The following is a 25,245-nucleotide window of genomic DNA, read 5'->3' on the forward strand; positions in this document are numbered from 1 at the left end:
GTTTAAAAAAAGGGGAGCTGTGGGTGCACTCCTAAGGCAAAGTTAAAATATGTTTAAGTACAATGGAAGTGCTACTGACTTGGTCAATTAATCAATGCACATTCCCTGGTCCTTTTCAACCTTATGACAAAGTTTTCATATAGTATTAAGTAAAATATCTTCTTGGGCATATTATTCTCTTTTGTAAGGTAAACCTGGGGGCAGGGGAGGTCTTCCTGTCTTTGCTATATTTGTCTTTTAAGATTTGTCTTTAACATTCATATAAATTAGATTCCTTTAATAATCAAGAGATGTTATAAAGACAGCTGGATAAACTGTCCTTGTTACATTTTAAAGTTATATTCTTTTTTTTTTTAATACAATTGACAATCTATATCATGAAAAGTAGTATTACTTTTAGAATCATAAATATACATGAATAAATATTTTTCCAGGTTGTAAATAACTTCATACATTTTTTTTTTCTGTACAGTAGGTTTCAATGGTCCATAAAAGGGAAAATAAGTCAAATAATTTTAATTCTTTAAATGCAGCTTAAAATTAGGACCTCCACCGTTGCAGACCTTAGTGGCCTTCTAGTTGTAACTGTATCATTAAAGGCAATGGGTTACTGGGTTCTTTACATGGAATTTTTTTACATGGAATTGCAATGTATAGTGAGTTTCTTAAACATGTCCTATCATAAGTCTTTGATAAAGATTCCACCTTGACATAGATTATAGTCACATGACAAACCACTCAGATTTATGCTTTCAGGCAGACAAAAAAGCTAAATAAGAACATACAAAAAAGAAAAAGGGGAAAAAGAATAGAAACCGGGAACACATCCACATCAGCAAGGCTTTAGTGTTTGCTCAGATCTAATAGTATTACCATGCGTTATTTTCAATAAAAAATCATCTGAAAGCCATGTTATAATTGGAACTTTTGGGCAAAGATCCTACACATTCACAGCACAACTCTGGCAGATTTCAAGACAAAGAGCTCAGAGTTAATGCTCACAATGGTTCACATAGAAATTATACTTCCTACACCAACTTTTTACTTTTGCTAGGTCATCAAATATTTAAAATTGTGTTTATTTTTTTGCTAATAATTTACCATACAACCATGAAATTAATATTGACCATATAGCACTATGGGCTGCCCAATATCATCCGTTGTACAACTTTGCAAATCCTATATACTACTTATATGTAAAGTGTGACATCTTAAAGTGAATATAGGTTGCACATTGCTGGATGTTCCTAATGACATTTACCCAGATATGAATAAGAAGAATGCATTTATACTAGGGCACAGCAGTGCCACCATGAACTTTGGTTTTGCCTACAATTCTTTGATTGTTCTCATTATTTTACCTCTCCTCCTTCTTCATTACTCACTATAGTTGTTAATCATTCCAAAGAGTTCCAAAACAATTTGCTAATTTCAACTAATAATGCATTCAAATAAGGTGCATATGGGGCTTAAGTGCTTTGAACAAAAATGTGTAAAGCATTGGCTGTTTGTAAAGATTTCCCATGTGTTCATATTCCAATTTTGATGGTGATTGAATGAAGAGTTGTTGCTTTTAGATTTTTTTCTTTTTCTTGGAGTTGCCAATGACATATTAAATATATTGAAAACTTGAAGCGCATCATTTGTGTGTTCTTGAGAAACGAGTAATTGTGTATGCTTTGCATTTGTTCCATTAACACATGGAGTTAACGTGTTTGTCATTAAAATACTGACGTGTCGATTTTGCAAGTTTAGAAAGAAAAATGCGTGGTTGAAATGCTACCTTAAAAAGTATTATGCTTGGTTTTAAAAGTCTTGTGGCAGTTTTTCCAAAAAGTCAGCTCTTATTGTTACTATTTGTCAGCAGGTGCCAGGATATATCCTTCCATCTGGATATCCAAATAAAATTGTGCTGTATTAATGTTTCTTTTTTGCTGTTATGTTGTGCTCCTTTTTCCATGCGTCAGCTACAAAATGCAAGTCCGATTTCCGATTTTAATATTCCAAAACCTTGAGAACTGCTGTCTTTTGGATATATGAAAACTTACAGGGTTTTATGCAGACACTAGTTATTCTCAAATTTAAGCTTTAATCATTCATTTATTTGTCCAAGTTGTGCACTTCATGATAATAGACCCAAAATGCTTAAAAGATAGTTACTCAATGACATGCCACAAGTTTAGTTTTCAATCACAGGCCTTTGCTTTTATCAGACTTTAAGGTGAACCAATTAAGTAACTTCAAATCATTTTCCAAGCTCTCTTACATATTGTGACGTAGGAGTTTTGGTGTCATAGTGTAACTTTTCACTTTGGGGCATCCACCAAGACAGGAAAGACTTTCTTGGCTTTGAATTTGGGTTTCCATTTCAGCAGATGTAATGTTCCAAAACAATGCTCTTTTTGTTCTGTCATAAACACTGAAGAACATTGGAGGTTCCTTAAATAAGATCCTAATATTCTTCCAAGTATCCATTAGCAGATCTTCTCAAATGGTAACCTTTTAATTTATAAGTTCCTTTTGTTTAATAATATGCATCACCTTTGCCATACGATGGGGATTTGAGCAGAATATCTGTCTCACTGGGAACACACCACATTTTACTTATTTTTTTGCTGATAATTACTAAAATAATTAAAAACAAAGACATGAAAAAAAATACAACAATACAAAAAATGTAACCTCTTACTCCTAACTGCCTCTGAGAGATTTCAAGAAAGATTTTACATGGTCTTATATTCATGCTCAACGATAATCCATTGTTTCACAAAGACAGATTTTGAAGTAATTCGATTTGGTTATCAAAAATGCCTTGTTCTGCCAAAGAAGCTATTCATTTTTAATTTGAATGTGTTACAATACAATAATACTGGGTTCATAAGCCACCCCTACCAGTTTACTGTAAGAAGGAGGCTAAAAGCAGCACAGCAGATAAGACCTACTAGTTTCCCATACTGATAATGTGATCATTTCTCTGAGAGCAGTAGTCTTAACTAGAAAGTCTTTGTTTCCCAAAGGTAGTCCAACTGAATGTCCTCCTTTAATCCAAAGGATTTATTGTTGAATCCACAAGGTTCATAGAGGGAAGAAGAGGACGCAGAGTAGGAGGCTCTGCATCCAGCTAATCGAAACTTGCACTTGGTAAGGTGATGATCTTGACTGAGGCACGGCTTGGTTTATCTCTCCCAGGAGAACCTGGAAAGATAGTTTTCAGCTGTCTATACTCATCAGGGCAATAACTTGTTCTAGTTTGTAGGCAAGTTTTTGCTTCCCAGCTTGGTCATCTTGATCAAGTGCTGTCAAAATCTGCAAGAGAAAATGTAAAAAATATTCAAGACACTTGAATAAGCTTTAATTACCATAAAATATTCAGTATTTGGTTAAACAAATATGAAAGACAGAGCGTAATTTCCATGTGCTCCCAAGTTTACTTAAACGGTACTAGAGGCAAATTCATTTGTGCAAGAATACATGCAGTTCTAAACCATACTGCTTAATCAAGCTTAGTTTCCCCACTATTTCTCTTATCATGCAGTGATGCTACACAATATACATTCAAAATTACACTAGGTACAGCATGTATGTTTGCAATTACATTATTCACAAAGACCCTGTGAATCTAATTAAAGTAATTCTTGCAAAGAATGATCTATTTCAAATTATACCTTGTAGGAAAACTCATTTAAACATTTTCAAGCAGCTTTGCTCATCTCTACATATACTAACACGTGGATGATGAAATGTAGATGTGGTGCTACAATTTATCATAAATGCATGTATTATATGTTGTAATTATCGACCATCTGCATCCATATGTTCATTGTCTGTATCATTATCATTGCAGTTTTGTACATTTAAGCAAAAGAGAAAAGGTCAGCATCGTGTGGTAAACAAAGCAGAAAGCAGGGGTGTATAAATAGTGATGCAGTCTCACAACTAAACACCACACTAATGAAATTAACTTTACATTTGTGAAAAGGCAGAAGCAAGTAAGTAGATTATGATGGCACTGGTTTACAAAAATGGACAACTTGATTTGGCTGGTACTGTATGCATGAAACTTAGAGCTTGTGGCATTCATCCAAATCTGGACATATGCAGTTTACAATCATTCGGTGCAGTATATCATTTGTTGCTCACTTTAATGCAACAGTAAAAGCAAATATTGCTATTTATTTTGTAATTCTTAAGTAATGGAGAAATATTCACAATGTGAAAATATTTTTTTGGTTTGAATTTAAAGCAGCTGTTGCAAAAAAACGATTTTAGCAAGAAGTTTTATTGCATGCACTCCACATTGGAACAACGACAACATTCACAGTATTTTATTCACTACTCAATGGGGTTGATAGTTAATTTTCAGGTTTGCAAATGCTATATTACATTTACACAAAGGAGAACAATTTTATGCAAAGCCATGATTTTTTTCACATTGCAGCTTTAATGCTTGGGACCCATGGTATTCAGCATAAGGGATCTTTCTGTAATTTGGATCTCCATACTTTGTTTACTTAAAAATAATTTCATTTTAAATAAACCCAATAGGCTGGTTTTGCTTCGATTAATTATATCTTAGTTGGGATCAAGTACAAGGTACTGTTTTATTATTACAGAGAAAAGGGAAATCATTTTTTAAACATTTGAGTTCTAATGGAGTCTATGTGAGATGGCCATGCCGTAATTCTGAGCTTTCTGGATAATGGGTTTCCCGATAATGGATCCCATACCTGTATTCTAAAAATGGCAAGGTATTTGTTGTGTAAGCGTTATATTCTTTTGAAGTTTAACCTGTTGAATGCATACACATGGTAAAATTCAATTATTATTATTATTATTATTATTATTATAATTATTATTCATGAATCAATGCCTAGAAAACATGATTCTTATTATTGTATTAGTTAAATGTATTGTAAGGTATAGAAAATATATTTTCATGGGAATGGCACAGGGTACTTATGAGTCTACTAGACCAATTACTAGTTCAAGCAAACAATATGACTTAAAAAAAAAAATGATATGTATATTATAAATATCTCCCCCCCCCCTTTCTAGTCCACAAACCAATCCACTGTAATGCTGGCAAACTGAGAGAGTTAACTTGTGGCTGCTCAGGATCCCTCAATAGTTTAATTTGAAATTATGGCCGTGATTTATACAGAGTAAGGTGCAAGGTTTTCCCAGGTCTAGCCACCTATAGCCTCAAACATCTGCCAGAAAATCTACGTGGTTGCTTTGGGTTACTAGTAGCAAAAGCAGCTATTATATATTACACCATCAAACTTTTTAATGAGGTATGACTGGCATTAAGCAGAAGCATATACTCTTTAAACTGGCACTACATTTCCTGATTACCTCTTCACAAACCCGTCAGGCAATATAAATGTAGATCTACCCTCGACCTTCAGCCTAAAACCTGTAGTTGGTTTAGTAAATTTGTTGGTTTAGTAAATTAAACATTGATTACTGCACAATATGACATGTTCCCAACAAATCACAATCTAGTAACCCAGAATTTGACAGTTGTCAAACTTTAGACAATGTCTGCCCACCATGAATTTGTATGAAAATGCCTGAGAAATTTACAGGATGTTTTTGAACAGAATTCAGTGAAAGTTCTGCTATTACCTACTTTACTGAAGCAGCTAATTCATTTTAGTATAATATTAAATAGAGTGAAGAATATTCTGCTAGATTTAAGGTAGTCTGGGCATTGAGACACAAAAGCTGTTTAACACTTTAGGGCTAAAACTAAGATTTGACTTTGCTAATTTTATGAAGAATCACAGCATTGTATGAGTCACTCGGTACCCAGAGGGTCATTACCAATACACATTCAATATGCATTTTAGTATCTCTCCATAAACATATTTCTAAACAAGCTCCATATGTTTCCTTCATTTCTATGTTGATATCTCTGTCTCCCCAGATGTTATCTGTCACTTGGCAATGCTTTGCTCATCACATAACTGGCAGCATTTCATAAGCCTGTCTCTTTTTTTAGACTCTATACAGAAATGTAAGGAACAACTCGACTTTAGTTTGTTGCCTAATTTATAAAAACATATTACATCACCTTAATTGTGGGTCACCAGGACAAAAACGTGTAATGTTCTTATTCGATGCTGTTTAAACAAACTCCCATCATGATCTGCATGTATTAAGCTCAGTCATCTCTAGTCTGAGTTTCTTTTTTCTTAATTACATAAAGAAACAACTCTAGAATAACGGCTTTGTTTGATTTATAATTTAGTAAGTGTATTTGCAATAAAATATACTTAAGTGAATGAGATCGCATTTTACATTGCATAATTATCTATAGTTATTGGATACACATAGCTCTTGCATTATTTTTAAATGAGAATATGTAAACATCATAAATGTACAGCTTAGTGGAAGTATCTCATTAAAGTATTTTTTTAGAAGTGATCAACGGCAGCTGAAAACTGCTGTATATATGAGTACAATAGGCAACTACTAGGTGAGACACAAATCCGAGGCAGACGCGTGAAATGGTCATGAGCCTAGCGACCAGTGACTTAACAAGCAAAACATGTAGTTTCTCACATTTTTATGCAATCTTTTTGTTCAACCCACTGAATTACAGCTGAGAGTTGTTTCATTTAAAATTCATTGTGGTAATGTACAGAACCAAAATTAGAAAACAAGTTGTCTCTGTCCAAAGATTTATGGGCCTAACTGTATATATCCCTCAATTTTAATATACATAAGGGGCTTGATATGAACACAGATTAAATAATTAAACACAATTCCAAACAAAAAGGCACTAAACTGCAATGTAGTTTTCCAGAACAACCTATCAGATCTTTGCTTTGATTTTTCTAACTTAGAAAAATATACATTTGAATATCTTCTATGTTGCCACTACACTGATGCACCAAAGTCAGTAAGTCTCATCATGTCAACCATATGTGATGAATCTCTGCAGTGATTCAAGTAACAGCAGGTGATTATAATAAAACAGCACCGAATATTTAAGGTTCTTAAACAAGTTTTAACCATTAAATAATATCCAATACATCTTTATGCAAAAAAAAAATTAAGGCTACATCCAGCACCAAATAAAAAGATAATTAAGAGTGTGTTGTACTACCAATTCAATATCTTACCTCTTCACTATATTTTCCAACATACGAGTATATCTCTGAGAGTGCACTCATGGTGTTGAATTCATTCATGTGCATACGAGACTGCTCAGCCAAATAAGCGTTCATATCTTGGTCACTTATAGCCGGCATTTTGGCAATATCAGAATAGTACCTACAGATGGAACATATTACTATAAATTAGCAATAATGATAAAATACATAGAAATAACATAAAAGGAAATAGACTAAATGGAAGATAAGTATAGCATCTTGATATGGAATACATCTTTGCAATACTCCCAAGAAGTATGGCTATAGTATTTATTGTATGGCAAATAACACTTATAATCAACATATTTTATCAAACAGACACTACAGCTTCAAATCATAACTTGGCTGGTTCAGTGTTTGAAAAACAAAACAATAGTAGGGCCAATAACTCTCTACATTCAAGACTTGTTTGCCTGACCTCAGACACATAAACCCAGTAAACAAGTTTCTTAATTCTGCTTTTTATTGCCATCCAGTTGCTAATAACTGGTATAAAAGAAAACCAGAACAAGTACTGTGGATATAAATATAATATGGCTTATGTAGTTTGCCAGAAAGAAAATTGAAATAGCAATAAGTGCCAGGAAATTTAGCCATGCAAGCATCAAAAGTGTCCATTTTTCCAGCACTAAAATATTTTTTCCACAATTGCTCTACTTTTCATAGTATTACTTTTTCTTGCAGGACAAGATAATTTTTTTTTTTTTTTTTTACAACAGTACCCCTTTAAATAAGCTGAACACTGTAAGACTGTGACCCGCCTTACACAGTGTTGACCGAACAACTTAATCTTTTGTGGTTCTGTGTCCTTCATTGCATAAAAAGTTCCAGTAAGAGCGGACATTGGATAGGGAAAGAAATCAGTCACTGTCATACGCATCTGTGCTCTTCTGTCAACTAGTTAATTAGACTTAGTCATTTACATATTTTATTCCTTCATTCTGACATTCCGTGTGGTGAGGAAAAGCTACAACATTATACATGATTTTATAATTAGGATTAAAAGAGTAATAGACTAAAATAGCTGACAGGTGTTCTATAAACATCTCTGACACCTGCTGTGTTGGGGGATTTAACATAATTTTTAAATAGTGGACACTGGCACAATTGTTATCCCAAGTAACAGCGTTACTCTGCATGCCTAATAAACGTCAGAAATGATCTCCAGTAAGTGTCCCTCCATATATTTCTCAGGTACACCTCATTGAGCACACCATGGTCAACTTTTAGGCTTCTACTACATCTAAAGATTTCACAGGTTAAGCATGCCTGTTTGAAATATGCATCCATATTTTGGAAGGATTGCTTACCTTTCTACCCAGTTCTTATAACTGGGAATGTCCTTGGCATATAGAAGTTTGTTGGAAGGGGAGTCTTTTCCTAAACGGTGTTCTGAGGTTGAGCATGAGTCCATGAAAGTTTGTGCTACCACAGAAAGGCAGGCATCCGTAATACTATTTTTATGTATGTCAAAGACAAACTGGGGATTTTTTATGACATTCACCCAAAATCTCAGTGGTAAACTGTGGAAGATAGAACATGACAATATATTATGCAATTATAGAGAATACTGGAAATTAGAGAATATACCTGAGAAAATGACATTATGTTCCTTCTGTGTCTGTAAACCCATCAAATTCTAAAACATCTTGCAGCTGAAAATTGTTATGGTACTAGTTTGTGGGTGTGAAATTGGCATTTGTACTATCGTTACAATGATGGTGATGAAGGGATGGAATCTATTATACCGAATGTTGAGGACCTGGGGTTAAGGATAAGGGATCTTTCGGAAATTCGAATCACCATACCTTACTGTCTGCTAAAAATCATTAAATAGACCCAATAGGTTTTTTTTGTTAATAATATGGATTCATTCAGTTCTGTTGAAATCAAGTACAAGGTACTGTTTTATTACAGAGATAAATTAAATGATTTCTAAAAATTTTAATTATTTGCTTATAAAATGACTCTATAGGAGATGGTCTTTCCATAATTTAAAACTTTCTGTATAATAGGTTTCCAGATAAAGGATCTCATAACTGAATATCTTTAGCCTTGGATATTTAGTAAGGTAGTAGTTATACAGTTTATAATAAAAACTAATAAAAATAGATCATGCTGCAAATTGGGGCTTTAAAAAGCTTTAGAAGCTCTTATGTGGTGCTCATTTATGAACACTCGGTAAATCTCCACTTGGGAAGTAATCCATAGCAACCAATTGGTGATTATCCTTTTTTTCAGTCAGCTATGGTAAATCAATGACAAGAAAAGGTTTGTTTACCATGGGTTACTGCCTAGCCCAGGTGTAAATCCCCCCATTGTGATGGAGCAACTGAGCTTCTTCTTTGGATTGTGGCCAATCTTCATTTAATGTGTTAAAATACTTAATTTTGGTTTAAACTAGGGCTACTACCTAGTGGAAATGTTATATGGTAAGATTTTTTAACTTTCAATAATATTGTTTTCTGAATTAAGCAATAATTACTTAACAATTCCTGATTTCTTCATGGGATTTGTAAAATGACCTGCAAACCTGTTAAATGTGTAATGAGGGTTTAACTGTGAGCTTTATTTGCATGCTATGAAAATATGCCCCTTAGTGGCCCACCACATTTCTGGTGTGCAGCCTTTAATGCATTACCTCCAAATATATGTTATTTTCTCTTATCTGTTTATTTAAAAATAAACATGGAAAAACATACAGAATATATTTTAATTATTATTATTAACATGTATTTTTAGAGTGCCAACATATTGCACAGCACCGTAAAATAAATGTTTATACAGAGAAAGCACATGAATTGCATACATAGAACATACAGAGTACATAACGACCAGTACCGGTATAAAATGTGTGCAATAGAAATTACAATCTAAAGGGGAAGGGAATGAGAGACAAGGTGTGGGAATGGGCAAGAACAGAAACAAGCAGGTGAGAGATGTAGCATATACAGAGATGTAGGGTGGGGGCAGAGTTATGAAGTGCTTTGAATGTCAGGGTCATTAGTTTGAGTTTTATTCTAAAAGGTATGGAAGTCAGTGCAGGGATTGTCAGAGTGGTTGCTGAGGTGTATAAACCTTGTGGCAGAGTTCATTATGGACTGGAGAGGTGACAGTCTCTGGTGGGGAAGGCCAATTAAAAGAGAGTTACAGTATGCTAGACGTGATATGATGAGAGAGTAAATAAGAATTTTGGCGGCATCTTGGGTGATAAATGATCATATTTTTTATATGTTCCTTTGGTGAAAGTGACATGATTTAATAAGTGGCTGGATATGAGGAGTGAAGGGCAGGGTAGAATCTAGGATAACCCAAAGGCACTGGGCCTGGAGAGATGGTGTGATAGTGGAATTGTTCATTGTGATAGATACTGGGATGTTGCGAATGTGTGTTGATGGAAAGAGAACCAGGTTTAATTTAAGGTAGCTTTGTGACATCCAAGTAGAGATAGCGGACAGGCAGGAGGAGACCCGAGTTAAAAGCTCTGGGTTGAGCTGAGGAGAGAAGAGATGAATCTGAGTGTCGTCAGCATAGAGGTGGTATTGGAAAAGATATGAGTTGCTTAGCTTGTCGAGGGAGGAAGTATAGAGAGAAAATAATAAGGGGCCCAGGACAAAGCCCTAAGGAACCCCAACAGAAAGAGGTAGTGGAGAAGGTGATACTTCATTGTAGGAGACACTGAAGGAATGATTAGTGAGGTAAAAAGAGAACCAGGACAGGGCCATGTCACGAAGGTCAAGCAAATGGAACATATGCTGTGCAACTTCAATTACCCATGCTGAAAATATGGCAACTGCAGTCTACTTCTAATTAGATGGATCCTACTTTCTTATTGCTTTACACTAAATGAATGTATACCAACACTTGTTTTCAAGGGCCATCAAAAGGATCCAAAACATGTCCTGTCATGTAAAATGTAAGATATTAGAACCACAAATAACAGAGTAGAATGGGTCTTCCAGTCTCCTGTGACACGGAGCTAGATCAGTACAAAGCAGTGACACATCCACACAGCCTGGGCACCAATAAGTGTCTTGACTAATGAAGCATTAGCATGTTATTAACATTATCTGCGCTTTTAATCTCAAGCTGATTGCAGCCACTCAGGCTAAATGAGCAGGAGGATTATTTAAAAAAAGAAGGTGGGAGGAGGGGGAGAGGAAATGAAGAAATGATCTCCTTGCAATCAGATTAAATTAACTTTGAGTCACTTCTTACAGACCTCATCATCAATGAGCCTGCCATGCTGACTTCACTGAAGCTGCTAGCACAAGGAAATTTATGTTGACATCTTCAATCACTTTTGAAGGTGGATGTCTAAACCACTTCACATAATTTCTCATATTGCAAGACAGAAAATGATCAGGGTAGATCATGTATAACTGAATGCTCAATAGTAATCACCCAGCTGAGTCTGATACGTAACCCGTATCCATAAACTGCTCCACAAATGTGTTTTCAGGTTACTGTACCATCCCAAATGATGATAAAGCCAAAGTCAGTTAAATTAAGTTTGACTTCCTTTCAACAAATCACTTAATTTCCCTGCATTTCATTCAGAAATATAATATTGCAAGGACTTTGCAACTGTATACATACCCTCTGGGTAGAGGAAGAATGTCACTGCTTCCTATTTGTATAAGTAAGCCATTCATCTGACTAGTATCCATGTTGTTTATAGACCAATTATTTATCCACAGTTTTTACTTAAACTCTTATCCAACACCCCCCCCCATGTCCAATTGGCCAGAATTAGCACTCAATGACAATTCCAATGCCACAAGAAGGACACTTTTATATGGGTCATTGAACTCTCTGGTAACTTCTGATATCCTTACATTTTTAACAGGGGGTACATTATTTTTTTTTTTTTACTTTTTGGTGAGTTGTGTGGCACAAGTAACATAACTTAGGTGGCTACTTACCAATTACTTTTCCAAGTGTGCCTCACATGAGGATCATGAATACCATGCTTGTCCGCCTGTTCGTCTAGGAAGTCAAACATATACTTGATTGCGAGAGGAAGAGCACTTCCACGATGTGCTGTGCTAAATATTGTTTCAAACAGATCATCCACAAATTTCTGTAAGGTTCCCTGTAGAAATAGAAATGTCATATTTTATGTAATGAAGAAACATTGTAGAAGATTCATTGTACTGGTTTAGGACCTGGGGTTTTCTGGCTAAGGGATCTTTCTATAATTTGGATCTTCATGCCTTAAAGGACCAGTAACACCACATTTTTTAAATACCTCCCAAAATAGCTATAATGATAGGTAAGGCTTACTTCCCCTTGGTTTTTGTTTTTTTTTTAAATCTTCAGCTTGAATTTGACTTTCAAAGTGCCCCATAGGAGAAAGGCAAAAAGGCATAGGTAGCTTGAAGGCTTACTTCTACTTAGATTGTTTCAAATATTCAGCTTGAATTTGACATTAAAAGTGGCCCATAGGAGAAAGGTGAAAAGTCAACGGCAGGTTGTGCACTGAACCAGAAGTCAGCTTCCTACCAATAACCTAAAGCACCTAAGCGTTTTTCAGTGTCTGCAGTTTAAATTTATGTTCCTATTCCTCCGACAGCTTTGGAGGTAATGATGTGAGCATATATTTAAGCTGCAGATGCTAAAAAAAAAAACTTTGGTGCTTTAGGTCATTGGTGCAAAGCTGACTGCTGGTTCAGTGCACATTGCCTTTCTCCTATGGGGCACTTTTAAAGTCAAATTCCAGCTGAAGATTTGAAACAATCTAAGGGTAAGTAAGCCTTACCTATGATTATATAGCATTTGGGGGGCAGGGGGGAATTAATTATTAGACAAATTTGATGTTACAGTTCCTTTAGGTTTACTAGAAAATCATGTAAATATTAAAATACCTAATAGGCTGATTTTGCTTCCAATAAGAATCAATTATTAGAGAAAAAGAAAATTATTTTTAAAAATTTGGATTATTTGGATACAATGGAGTCTATGGGAGACAGCCTTTCTGTAATTTGGAGCTTTCTGGATAATGGGTTTCCGTATAACACATCCCATATCTGTAGTTCATTCTCCTGAAAAAGTACTTACTGAACTTACAAAAACAATAAACCCCTGTTTCTTCATCTTTAAAGGGATACTACACTCTAACAGGGTTTGTTCAATTGTGCTTACTACACAAGACTACAAGTGTCTTTTTGTAGAATTGTGCTCATAGGGACCTTAAAGCCTTGGTGCATGCTGCTTTGCCAGATCTTGTTCAACCAAATTTATCTTGCTATATCCCCAATGATACCATAGAACAGGCCATGTCCTTATACTGCATTATCTGAAAAAGCTGGCCTGTGCCTTTTATGACCAACCATTGCTCCTGTCATATCCACCCTCACCATCCTTGCTGTACCAATCATAGTGTCCCATTGGCTACATTAGCATGATTTATTTATAAAGTGGCAGCCAATTACATACAACCATAAAATATTGCAACAAACAAACTGGACTAATAAAGCTTTGCACTCATATTAGCATTTCTATGTTTCTGCTTTACACTAACGACCAATGAAATGTTTTTTAACACTTTATTTCATTTAAAAAGTGGCCACTTTATGATTCTGGTATGCTTAAAGGGCTTTCATTTAAACAGTAGTTTAATAGCTGATACGGGCATGCAAATAATACATACATTGCTGAAAATATTATATACCTGTATGTTATAGTTAATGAAACTATTTGCAATTTATATCTTTTTAATCTATATATGGTTGTTTTTTGTACACTTCAAGCATCTGTTCTGGCAAGAGTTTTAAAGTATAAAATGAAAAGTCAAATGACATTAGTACTGTATATGATCCAACTAAATCTTTACTATTAGGCTTACAGCATAAGCATCTGTTCTTCAGAAGGTTGTAATTGGAAAAATAATAAATTAAATAACACTACTAAATAAAGTATATATAATGGTAACAAACCTGTATTATAAAGATGAAAGGTGTTGGGTACATTGAAGGAATGAATTTAATTAAATTTGGATTTTGACAACACCTGCTTGTGTTATGCAAGTCTCAGGAACATGAATATTCTAGGCCACAAACACCTGCACTTCATGAATCCCTTTTGCATACTGTTGAGCAAGTAGCATGCACAAGAGTAGCATTTAAATACATTAGGGGGCATAACATGTAAAAATAAATCTCATTTCAACTTGGCTTCTCAGGCTTCCTGGGCTGATTGTACAAGAAACATTAACTGCTTAACAGAAAACTGTCAAATGATAAAAATGCCTATAGAAACTTATAACAAAAGCTGCTTTCATGCTAAAATAGAAAAATCTAATATGCAGATACATACATACATACGCTCCAGGGTAAAAGTACGTGCAGAATATTTAAATAAGAACACATTTGTCACTGAGCAGTGCTAGGGATAAGCAACATATTGCGGCAAGAAATAAAATGCCCATAAACTTTATTGAATAGTAAAAAAAAATGTTGTGTGATTTTAATAAATGTTGTACGGTTTGGAAAATTGTTGCACGAAAAGATGCCCATTGATAATGCATTTGGTGATTTTTTTACTATGGCATTCGGAAAAAGAATAGAGCTGTCCGGTAGGGACGGGCGAATTTTTTCGCCTTGTTTCGCCGCGCAAATGACGCCAATAGACTTGTAAGGCTGGGTGCAAAAAAAATAGACGCACGTCAAAAAATGTCACCGTGCGTCAAGAATTTTTTGACGCCCATAGACTTTAATGGTCGTCAGCGACGTTTCGCCGGCGGCGAATTTGTGGCGAAATGAAACGGGTCAAATTCGTCCATCCCTACTGTCCGGCAATCAAACAATTCCACAGAACCAAAATATTTTATTTAAAAAAATATATATATTTGTCAAAGTTAAAAAAGTATATTTGCATCTTCATTCGCCCAACAAGTATCGCACCCACAAGGGCACTAAATGGGCTTTGCACATTTTTTACAAAGCGATATGGACCCTGTGGTTGGTTGCAGGGGGCCCAACAGGGCCCTAATGAACAAATAGTTTAAATATATCTTGGTGTAGAATATTTTTACTTACTAATATTTTTGGAGCCTTAAATTTGCTGTGGGCCCCATTAAAATCTAGTTACACCTCCAGCAACTAAGCAATCGCTTGAAAAAAATGTAATTCAAATAAAATATAGATAGATCACTCATAATGGGAGTGTGGTCACCCACAGACAAAGATGTCCACCCATTTCAAAAATATCCAAATCACCATATAGTGGCTTCTGATTTTTGGCTTACTACTTGAAATAAATATATGGTTACAAAAAGCTGTATAAATGAAATAGTAAACACTAAGTATTTGCAACCATACTTTCAATAGAACCTGCTCACCCTTGCTACTCATTTATGCTACACTGTCACATCCATGTAAAAGGTATCACAAAGAATTATTTTAAACATTTGTTTCATATCAACAAATATATATAATAATGTGACGGGCTCGGCTGATTGATATACAGTTTCAGCCATTTTAGAAATGAGAAGTTATGGAGCTGTCATCTATTTAAGAAATGAAAAGATATAGAGCTGTCCGGATGAGATGTATGGGGTAGTACACAGATCATTTTCCCAATATATAGCTGTTACTTATCTGTCTGCTTTCCCAATTCAGACTGGTTATTGCATGGATGGGTTATTCATATCAATCGTATTTCAGTATCATATTCCAAAATATACAGCAGATTATTGAAACTGCTGGCAACAAATCTGATACACAGCGTTTGCGAAATCACATACTTTAAATATGTATACAAATTAATCTTTCTAAAATTACTATTTTTAATTTTTTTTACATTTTAAAGATACAAAAACAACCAATAACCAACACAAGAGGTAAAGAGGGCCCTACCCAAAACAGCTTGCAATTGCATTTCAAGTTGGTGAGGCCTGGCTGCTTACTAAGAACAGCAATTGAAACCTTAGTGAAAAAGCAATGTAAAACCCTAGCTTCCATTGCTACAATCATCCAAAGGCATGTTCATGTACACTAGAGACAAGAAGCGACGTGCCCTGAGGTTAGTCCCAGTGTTGCTCTGTCTTTGGCACCCAATACTCCAAAAGGAAACACAAGTGTAATAAAGTTGCACTTCACCAGTAAATTTACATTTGTCCTCCAGTCCCTCATTATTTATTTAATGTTCAGACTATTTTGTATAGTTTTGTAGGCTTCAAAATATGTCATTGTAATTAGACTGTCTCCTATCATCTACTAGACCGATTTTATTTGAAAAAGGCATACATAATATATGTCTATTGCTGTAACACCTAATTAAGCTGGAAGATGAAAAAGGAAACATGAAACCCCTCATATACAGCATCTCCTGGTCCCAGTAAACAGTTGCTGTTATTCTGTGACCTTGTGCCTTTAATAGAACATCTTTGACTCTCAAGTCTATCAATATGCATAGAACCTATTCTGTAGCTAGTAAGTGGCATTCATACTCTGCCCATGTGCAGGCACAAGTTATGCCTGGTTGTGCCATTTACTGTCAGGCCCTCAAATGTTTATTATAAAGAAGGTTAGTAAGGGTTTACCTTTGTAGCTAGGAGCCTTGTTAAGTAGATCTCTGATACCATTTTGCTTCCTCTGTCGCCTTCCTTTTGGTCTCCATGTTCATGATTTTTCACTAGATGCCAAACCTTTACTCCACTCTCGAGATCTGGAGTTATCATTGGAGTTCGAGAACGGAGACTGTCTGGGCTTCCAGTATATTTGATCATGTTCTCTGGAGAAAAAAAGAATCAGTTACTGCAAAACAACAGTAAAAACAACTAGTGTTTTTAGGCAGTGCTGTATTTATGTTTGGTGCTGCCCTAGGGTACCTCAACCTGCCCAATATATCCCCTTTTAGTGCAGGACAGTCTATGTATGCACTGATTTGCAGAAGTGAGGGTGCCACCCCTCCCCCAAAAGCACTACCTGTTTATTTTCCTGCTTTTGATAAGAGTATACATTTTCCATATAATAATTTGATAAATCACAAAAAATGTCAGAATCAAAACCCATGAATTACTATTGTGATTCCTACCAGGTTAGAAAAAAAAAGTCTACAGGATATGAAAATACATCTTTGTCTCTAATCAAAGCCTCTGTGATCCCCGCACTTCCCATTGAGGAACTGTAAATACCACTCTTTTCTATGCTGCTATTACACGCTTCTACTCTGCCATTTAATAGAACATTAATGTAATTCTGTGAAATAAAATTATTTCATAAATCCCTTTAATTAAATGTTGCAGAACATTTAATGGATACAATAAGCCTAAATTTCTAACATTAAAGAAACGCAATCATTTTAATTTCATGTGATTTTATATTGCAGTTATGATTACAATTACAGCACTAGAATTCTACATGCATTTGCTAAGGGCATAAAGATCTCTCGTTAGACGCAATTTCATTCATAGTTATCATATTATTTGATTCAAACCTTTCATAATGCTGAAGCAGTTAGGGCATAATCAGGACAGGATTAGAATAAATTCTGATGCACTATGCAATGGCCAAGATCAAAGCTGCCCAATCCCTAAATCAATTTAAATCCACATTACATGTAATCCCAGCACTTCAAAGTAGATTGGCATCACAGACAGTGTAGTATTTTCCAAAAAGGAGCATCAACCTAAAACCCCTCAGATAAAAAAGGCTTTCCTTATCTTTAAGATATGGCTGCAAGTAATCAATATTATGTTATGTTGTGATTGTGAAGACTGAATTTTGGACCACTTAACAACAGAAAGGGTTTCTTAAATGGGTTAGTGCTGGACAGGAATAGGCATTCTATTATTCGCTTTCTAAAGCTGTAACCAGTGTTAATCTATGGGGTAAAACTGGCTGCAGTCTACACATATAAGAACCCAGGCCTACCTGCAAATTTTATTTAATAAATACTCTCATCGACTTTGCTGAGCATTCATCGAGTACGCAGTTTCATCGCTCAATGACGCTATTATATATTATCGTGATATACAGACAAAGCGATGTGATCCGCTGCATCCAGTCGCTATGAAAGTATAGAATCGACATGCTCGTCAGTTGGAGCTGATGTACATCACAAGCGGATTCGGATATATGACGCTATATATACTCACGAGCGGAATAAGACTGCGACTACTAGTCGTGACTAGTCTAGACTGCTGACCGATAACTGGCCACAAATGCAGTGATTCTACAGTCGATCTGTGAGCAGTGAGTTATTCAATCTACTACTAAGGTCGCTGAACAATATCACATGCACTGCATAACAACTCGTAGTTCATAATCAGGAAGATATGAGCGAACACATTGATAAACAACAGCAGATATAAGCATCATAAAAGGGCAGCTATCACAAGCATATCAGTGTAAGATAGAGCGACTGCTGCGTATGTAACTCTCTGATGTAAGAGATCACGCAAGGTAAGACACATGCTCGCTACTGGGCGTAGCAACCAATATTAAACCGATGAGCCATGCATACCTCGTACATACCTCGCTACGAAACGAGCCTGAGAATATCGGCCAGACGCTTATACTGCTATAGATCTGCTATCACACATATATACTACTGATCTATATCGTCTAGCTATACAACACCGTGTCCTAATGAGCACCTAGGCCCTCGTCGACACTTTGTGAACCTTGCATAACCACGTACACTTCACTTAACAGGACTCATATAATGCAATAGTGCTCTCAACCCAGGTGCCAACACCTCAAATCGAGCTAAAACTGCCCACTCTACCAATCCAACTTCTAACAATTTTCACCATTCATCAGTACGAATTACACAGCACTACAATAATCTCAATACTTTCTCGACTACGTACTCTCTATCACTGCCTATGATCACTCGAACTGTCTCACGTAGCATCTAGATACCTGCTCGGTCTAATAAATGATGCAGGCAGTCTGACAACAAGCTAGTATAGTTGCAAACAGTGAGCCTGTAAGCCTCAGCCATCAACATACGTGACGAAATATGACCCGAGCCCAATACAATATTCCATAGACGATGAACCTGAACACTAGTACGCGAACTTGTATACATTGCGTAAGATAGACATGCATATGATCATTCATCACACACTGGTATTATCGATCAAACGTTAGCACGACAGAATACACGGCATCGTAGATACTGGCTCCTAATCACCTCGGAGTATTCTCTCCACATCTGACTACAGCTCTGCATAGCGGTATGTCACCATCAACGCTATCAAAATCTGCTGCTAAACAAGTTACGTTAAGACTGCGTAAGCAAGCCAACATTCATCCACAGCCGAGTCCGAAAACCAGTCATCTAAATGAGCGTAGAACTCTCCGTTATATAAATATGCTTGAAATTTTCGTACTGGACGACCGACTGAACAATATCTCGATCCAGACAAGCAGGCCCCATCCATACTACACATATAAGAACCCAGGCCTACCTGCAAATTTATTTAAATAAATATTTTTTTTTAGACTTTATTATAAAGTATATATTTGTATCCCATGGAATTCTACAAAACTGTACAGTGTGTCAAAGTGTAATTTATAACAACCTAGGGACACATAATATGTACATGGAAGGCCAGGAATATTTCCATTTCTTAAGCTTATAATTCTCAACAAAGATATTTTCTCCAGATAACTAAATGATTTAGGGCTGATTTTGGAACGGATGGCCTCCTACTCTGCAGATCAATACCAAAAACATGAAAGGTATTATTCATCTCCAGATTGTGTTGAAAGGGAAAAAAGATGCAATCCTCATTCACACATTTGTTTATGAAAGTGAGCACATAATGGATTCCAGGCTTGAAGCTATTTATTATAGTTATGCTTTGGGGGAATAAAGCATGACAGAATGAAATGATTTGCTGAAGGCAGTAAAGGCAAAACTGTGTGGATAAATATAGATCAGTGGGTACAGCATTACTGCCTCTTTCTTAATCAATCCATCAGAAGAATCCATTCAGAAAAATGTTTATCTGCAAATTAGAACTTTTGGATAATAATTACAACCAGTCCATGATGCACACAAACAAATCTGTTGTAAAGAGGGACAGATTGATTGAAACTACTTTAAGGGTAAACAATATATAACAATAATATAACGTTAATCATAATAACACATATATATATATATATATATATATATATATATATATATAGCATTCAAAAAGACTAGCAACACCGGGAGTTTAGTGAACTCCCGGTATTGCTGGTCTTTTTGAATGCTATGTACATTTACCTTACCGTACACCTGGGTACTCAACATCTACAATGGTGTGCCATCTTATGGAATATATATATATATATATATATATATATATATATATATATATATATATATATATATATATATATATATATATATATATATATATATATATATATATATATATATATATATTGCACAAGGTACAGAATGCACCACACCCCATGTACACATTTGTAATTGCTGACGCAGGAGACTGAAGATATACTTGAATACTTATGTGTAATTGTTTCTCTTTTCCCCTAATCCACTTTACTGGACGTTCGTTGGCAGGTTCACTACAAAAAGCATTAGCACCAATTTTTAAACTATTATTTGAATATTTACAAGTTAATGTCAAGATTCATGCACAAAGTTTTGATGATTATTGGTGTATGCATTGTGGCCTGCTGATCCCGACCTATATCCATGCACCACCATGTACATCAGTCAGGGATTGGGCTGGTTTAATTAATTATCTGCATGGGGCATCAGCTAATAAATATTAGGAGCCAAAGCAACTCTTAACGTCTTTATTATGTTACGATCTTTTTGTTCTTTACCTGAACAATTTGGAATAATAGAAAGGCAGCCATACTGTTTTGCAGCCCCTCCTACCAGACCCCCTCATGTGTCAGAGATAGTATGATCACCTTAACTACCTTTAAATGAGCCTTTGGTCTGAATTCACAAAAATTGAGTATAAAAACAATGGCAGGCCTTCAAAACTTGTATAAGATCTTGATCTAAAATCCAACAGTACCAGCTTTTGCATCCATAAAATGATACATACAGGTATGGGACCTGTTATCTAGAATATTCATGATCTGGGTTTTACTGGATAACAGATCTTTCTGTAATTTGGATCTTCATACATTAAGGGGCAGATTTATCAAGGGTCAAAGTGAATTAGAGGGAATTTTCGAAGTAAAAAATTTCGGAATCATAAGTAATTTTTTGGATACTTCGACCATCGAATAGGATACTACGACTTCGAATTTACTTCGAATTTGATTTGAAGTAAAATAGTTCGAATATTCGATAATCTAAGTACTATCTCTTTAAAAAAACTGCCCCTAAGTCTACTAGAAAATCATGTAAACATTAAATAAACCCAACAGGCTGGTTTTGTATAAAAATGTATAAAAAGTATACACTTTAAAATTATTCTGCCAATCAGTCATTGACCAAGCAGCTTACAATCTTGAGAGGGGAAAAATATTGGTTTAAAAACATATGTTTTATCCACATGCTAAAAAAAAATAGAAAGCTATTGGTTGAGTACTATTCAAAAGCAATCTGTTTTTATGAATTCAAATTGTCCCTTTAAGAAGCATTGACTGTGAAGCAATAAAGCATCTATTTGGAAACTATTTCCCTAACACTATTGAAAGGACTCTCCTAATGCAGAGAGAGTTGTATGTAACACATTCTCTCCTGGGAGTAGCAGGACCCTGTTCCAAAATAGTGTTACATATAGAATTATTATTCTAATTATAATGGCAGATTTATCAAGGGCTGAATTTTGATTCATGGGAGTTTTTTTAAAACTCTCATAAACTCCCATTAACTCAAAATTCAACCAAATTCAACTAAATTTATTAAATACATAGAATTCTCTAAACTTGGGTGAATAGTATCGACCTGAAAACCCAAATCAAGTTGGAATCAAATTCAATTCGAGTTTTAAAAACTTGAATGTTAGGAAGGCTGCAAATAACTTCAAATTGATCCCAGGACATCTTCCATTAAATAAAACAGCAATTTCGGCAGGTTTTGGGTTGCAAATAGCCGAAGTTTTCTTAAAGGGCCAGAGTATGATAAATCTCGAAAATCTAATTAGAGTTTTTAAAAAAACTCAAATCTAATTTTAACAATTCCCTAGTCGACTTTGACAGTTTTGGCCATAAAAAAACCTCAAATTCGAATTTACAATTTGACTCTTACTAAATATGCCCATCAGATAGAGGTCATTATTGCACCAAATGGAGGGACACAATCAGTATTAATGCAACATTAGAAATAGTTGGCTATATGAAATTAATATTGCTAATTGCACTATTGTAAAGTTTAGCCAAGTGTAATGATGTATTTTATATGGTCATTAACAGCAGCAATAGTGATGATTCTTATGTTGTCTCGAAGTACACGGTTAATGGTATCTAAACTTCATTATAATTACTAGGTAAGTGTCATATTCATGTAGACACCAACTGATGTATGATAAAATTAATGATCATTTTCTACCTTTTCCCCCAATTTGACAATAAAGAGGAGCGTAAGGAGAAAATATCCTGGAAAAGGTCACCGTGTCTTTCATTAATTGCAGCAACACTTCAGTAATTAATATTAATGAATCTTCTTGGCTTGTTCATATCCGTGTATGGTACTTGCCCTGAGAGTAAATGAATGCTGGATTTTTTTTATTCCTATCTGCAGTTGCCTTCTATTGGGGAAAGGAATTTAGGAATAAAATTCTCATAAAGTAGTTACACCTCCATATTAGTCATCACCATATAAAGCATCTGATGAATAGGCTATATAGGAAACTTTGATTTATTGGACCGTATTTAGGTTCAGATTTTGCATCCCTTACTATTCCAACACTTAGCCCAGGCCATTGTAAAATAAACCCTAATTTTTTTAAAATTCACAGACACAAAACTGCTACAGCAACAGAAATGTCTAAAAAAAAAACCTACAAATTAATTAATTTTTCACCCACTCTAAAGAGAGACGAGAGCCAAATGTTGTTCATCATAATTGTTTACAGAAAGTCAGCCAATATGTGTATATTTTATTTTCCCCTATATCACTATGACATAAAACATTCCACTCTTGACAAAAGCAGTGTATTCTATTTCATATATCATTTCTTTGTTGTTTTTATTAAACTCAAACATATTTTATAGGTTTATGAATAACCCTGAAGAATGTTGTACTTTGGTCATATTTTATAGCTATCATATAAATGCCAGGGCTTAGAAATGACTGGAAACTAAGAAAAACTTTGCTTTATAAAGTGGCGATTACTTGTCTACATCAGAAACAAGCAGTGTAGGGATTTATCATGTTCTAGGCAATGTTCTAGTTCAGTGCCTGTTTGTTCTACAAGAAAATGCATCGCAAGGACGCAAATGATCAATATGTTGTGCTGCAGCCAACTTACTAGACAGTCGAAAAGTTTGTTTTAGTCATTAGGTTAATGTACCAAAAGAGATTAAATGAAAGGATGAGCGAGACACTTAGTGCAGCTCTGCTGACATCACAAATGCCTCATTACATTTGGTTTTATAAGTGGCATCCTGAGCAACGAGGTTGGGGGTTAAAAGCAGAAACTAATGGGGCTTAGGATCCTATCAGACATGTCGGGCTAGGGATAACCGTTCTGCCTCTCTCGTTTCTCATTAGACCAATCTAGAGATAAGTTTTCCATACGTTAATACACAACCTTAAAGTTTAAAATGTCTCACTACTTAGTTACAAATATTAATAATGTATACTTCTTGGCAAATGTGGTATTTATAAAGGTTAACTAAATATGAAATATAATCAAGTTGTTGAAATTGTTGTGAAATTATCTTATCCATGAAAAACATTCTCCTCATCCAGAACATGATCACCAACAACTCTAATACATGTGACTCTGAAGCTGGACATCTCCGCTGTTTTTGTTCCAGTCCTCTGAGCAAAGATCATGCGAGGAGGATATCGGGACATGAAGGTGTAGTGAGTGTCAGATTTGTCAACAAAATACTGTATATTAATAACAAGGGGACACATTCTTAGGCTTAATATTTTGTGTTGAAATTGGTGGGGACCAACACTATCTTTTACAAAAAAATTTGAGCTAAAACTGCTTTTACATGAGCATTTTGCAACAAACAACACATACATATGCTTTGTTGTTTTCTCACCTTTACAAATATGCCTACATGTCATTGTGCACTATATTCCATAATCACAATCATTGGCATATTGGTTATTTAATAGATCTAAACCAGGCTTTTATTTCCCTATTCAGTACTACTCTGTTACTACTAATGACGGTGTGAATTCATTTCTACATCTTACAGCCCCTTCTATTTGCTTTGGACTTGGTATTTATAGCTTTCTTCACTTTCTAATATATTATATACTCCCATCTATTTACACTTGCACCAAATAATTTACCAGTGTATTTTATTCTACGATACACCATAGAAGTGGGTCTCCTGGAACTGTAAAGGCCGAAATTCTATTTTGGAATTAACATGTATCCATCTTCTGAGTGAATGATACTGCATTTAAATGTAAGATAATAGCTACTGCCACAAATAATTAAAATTCCCAGGGTATCTGCCTGGTTTGGACAGGTAATGAATATACTTTGACCTATACTAGAGAGTGTCTGTCAGTGAATTGTGCAGAAAAAGCACTGTATCCAGTGCAGTTGTCTCTTTCCAGTATTGGAGCATCATTGAGGCTTGTCAGTTATGTTGTCAATAAAAAAGGCCTTTCAGAATACAAAAGTAGAAAAAAGCAAAAAAAAACTATCACTTACATATTGGTATCTCTTTATTTTATCTTTGCTTTTCGTGTTTTAATGACTTTTTGCACTATTAGCATGTTATAGTAATGGTCCAGATGCAATTCAACAAGAGAAACATCTTATGGGTTATCACATGAAAATGCCATTGAATTGTATGGTAAAATGTGTTTATTTTTCTTCTCAAATTGAATCTAGCTCATTCTGTATAAATCGTAACAGGGGCGCTCCGCCAATGAGGCGAGTTGACCAACTCGCCTCAGGCGGCAGCACCAGGTAAGTTTCCAGGAGCAGCAAAAAGCTGCTCCTGGTACCTTTAAGAGC

General features: G+C 35.2%; 1 protein-coding gene across 4 annotated transcripts in view; it reads right to left on the reverse strand.

The window, feature by feature from the left end:
* Positions 1 to 1,586: 1,586 nt before the first annotated feature.
* LOC108711237 (plexin-A4) overlaps positions 1,587 to 25,245 on the reverse strand; it is a 521,236-nt gene continuing 497,577 nt past the window's right edge. For all 4 annotated transcript variants that reach the window (XM_018252771.2, XM_018252773.2, XM_041586588.1 and 1 more), the window contains 5 exons: positions 16,705 to 16,895; positions 12,086 to 12,255; positions 8,471 to 8,683; positions 7,131 to 7,281; positions 1,587 to 3,306 (listed from right to left, as the gene is read on the reverse strand). In XM_018252771.2, the coding sequence (XP_018108260.1) occupies positions 3,211 to 3,306; positions 7,131 to 7,281; positions 8,471 to 8,683; positions 12,086 to 12,255; positions 16,705 to 16,895 (821 nt within the window). In that variant the 3' untranslated portion in view covers positions 1,587 to 3,210. The remainder of the gene's footprint in view (positions 3,307 to 7,130; positions 7,282 to 8,470; positions 8,684 to 12,085; positions 12,256 to 16,704; positions 16,896 to 25,245) is intronic.

This window comes from Xenopus laevis, chromosome 3L (genome assembly GCF_017654675.1).
Source record: "Xenopus laevis strain J_2021 chromosome 3L, Xenopus_laevis_v10.1, whole genome shotgun sequence".
NCBI lineage: Eukaryota > Metazoa > Chordata > Amphibia > Anura > Pipidae > Xenopus > Xenopus laevis.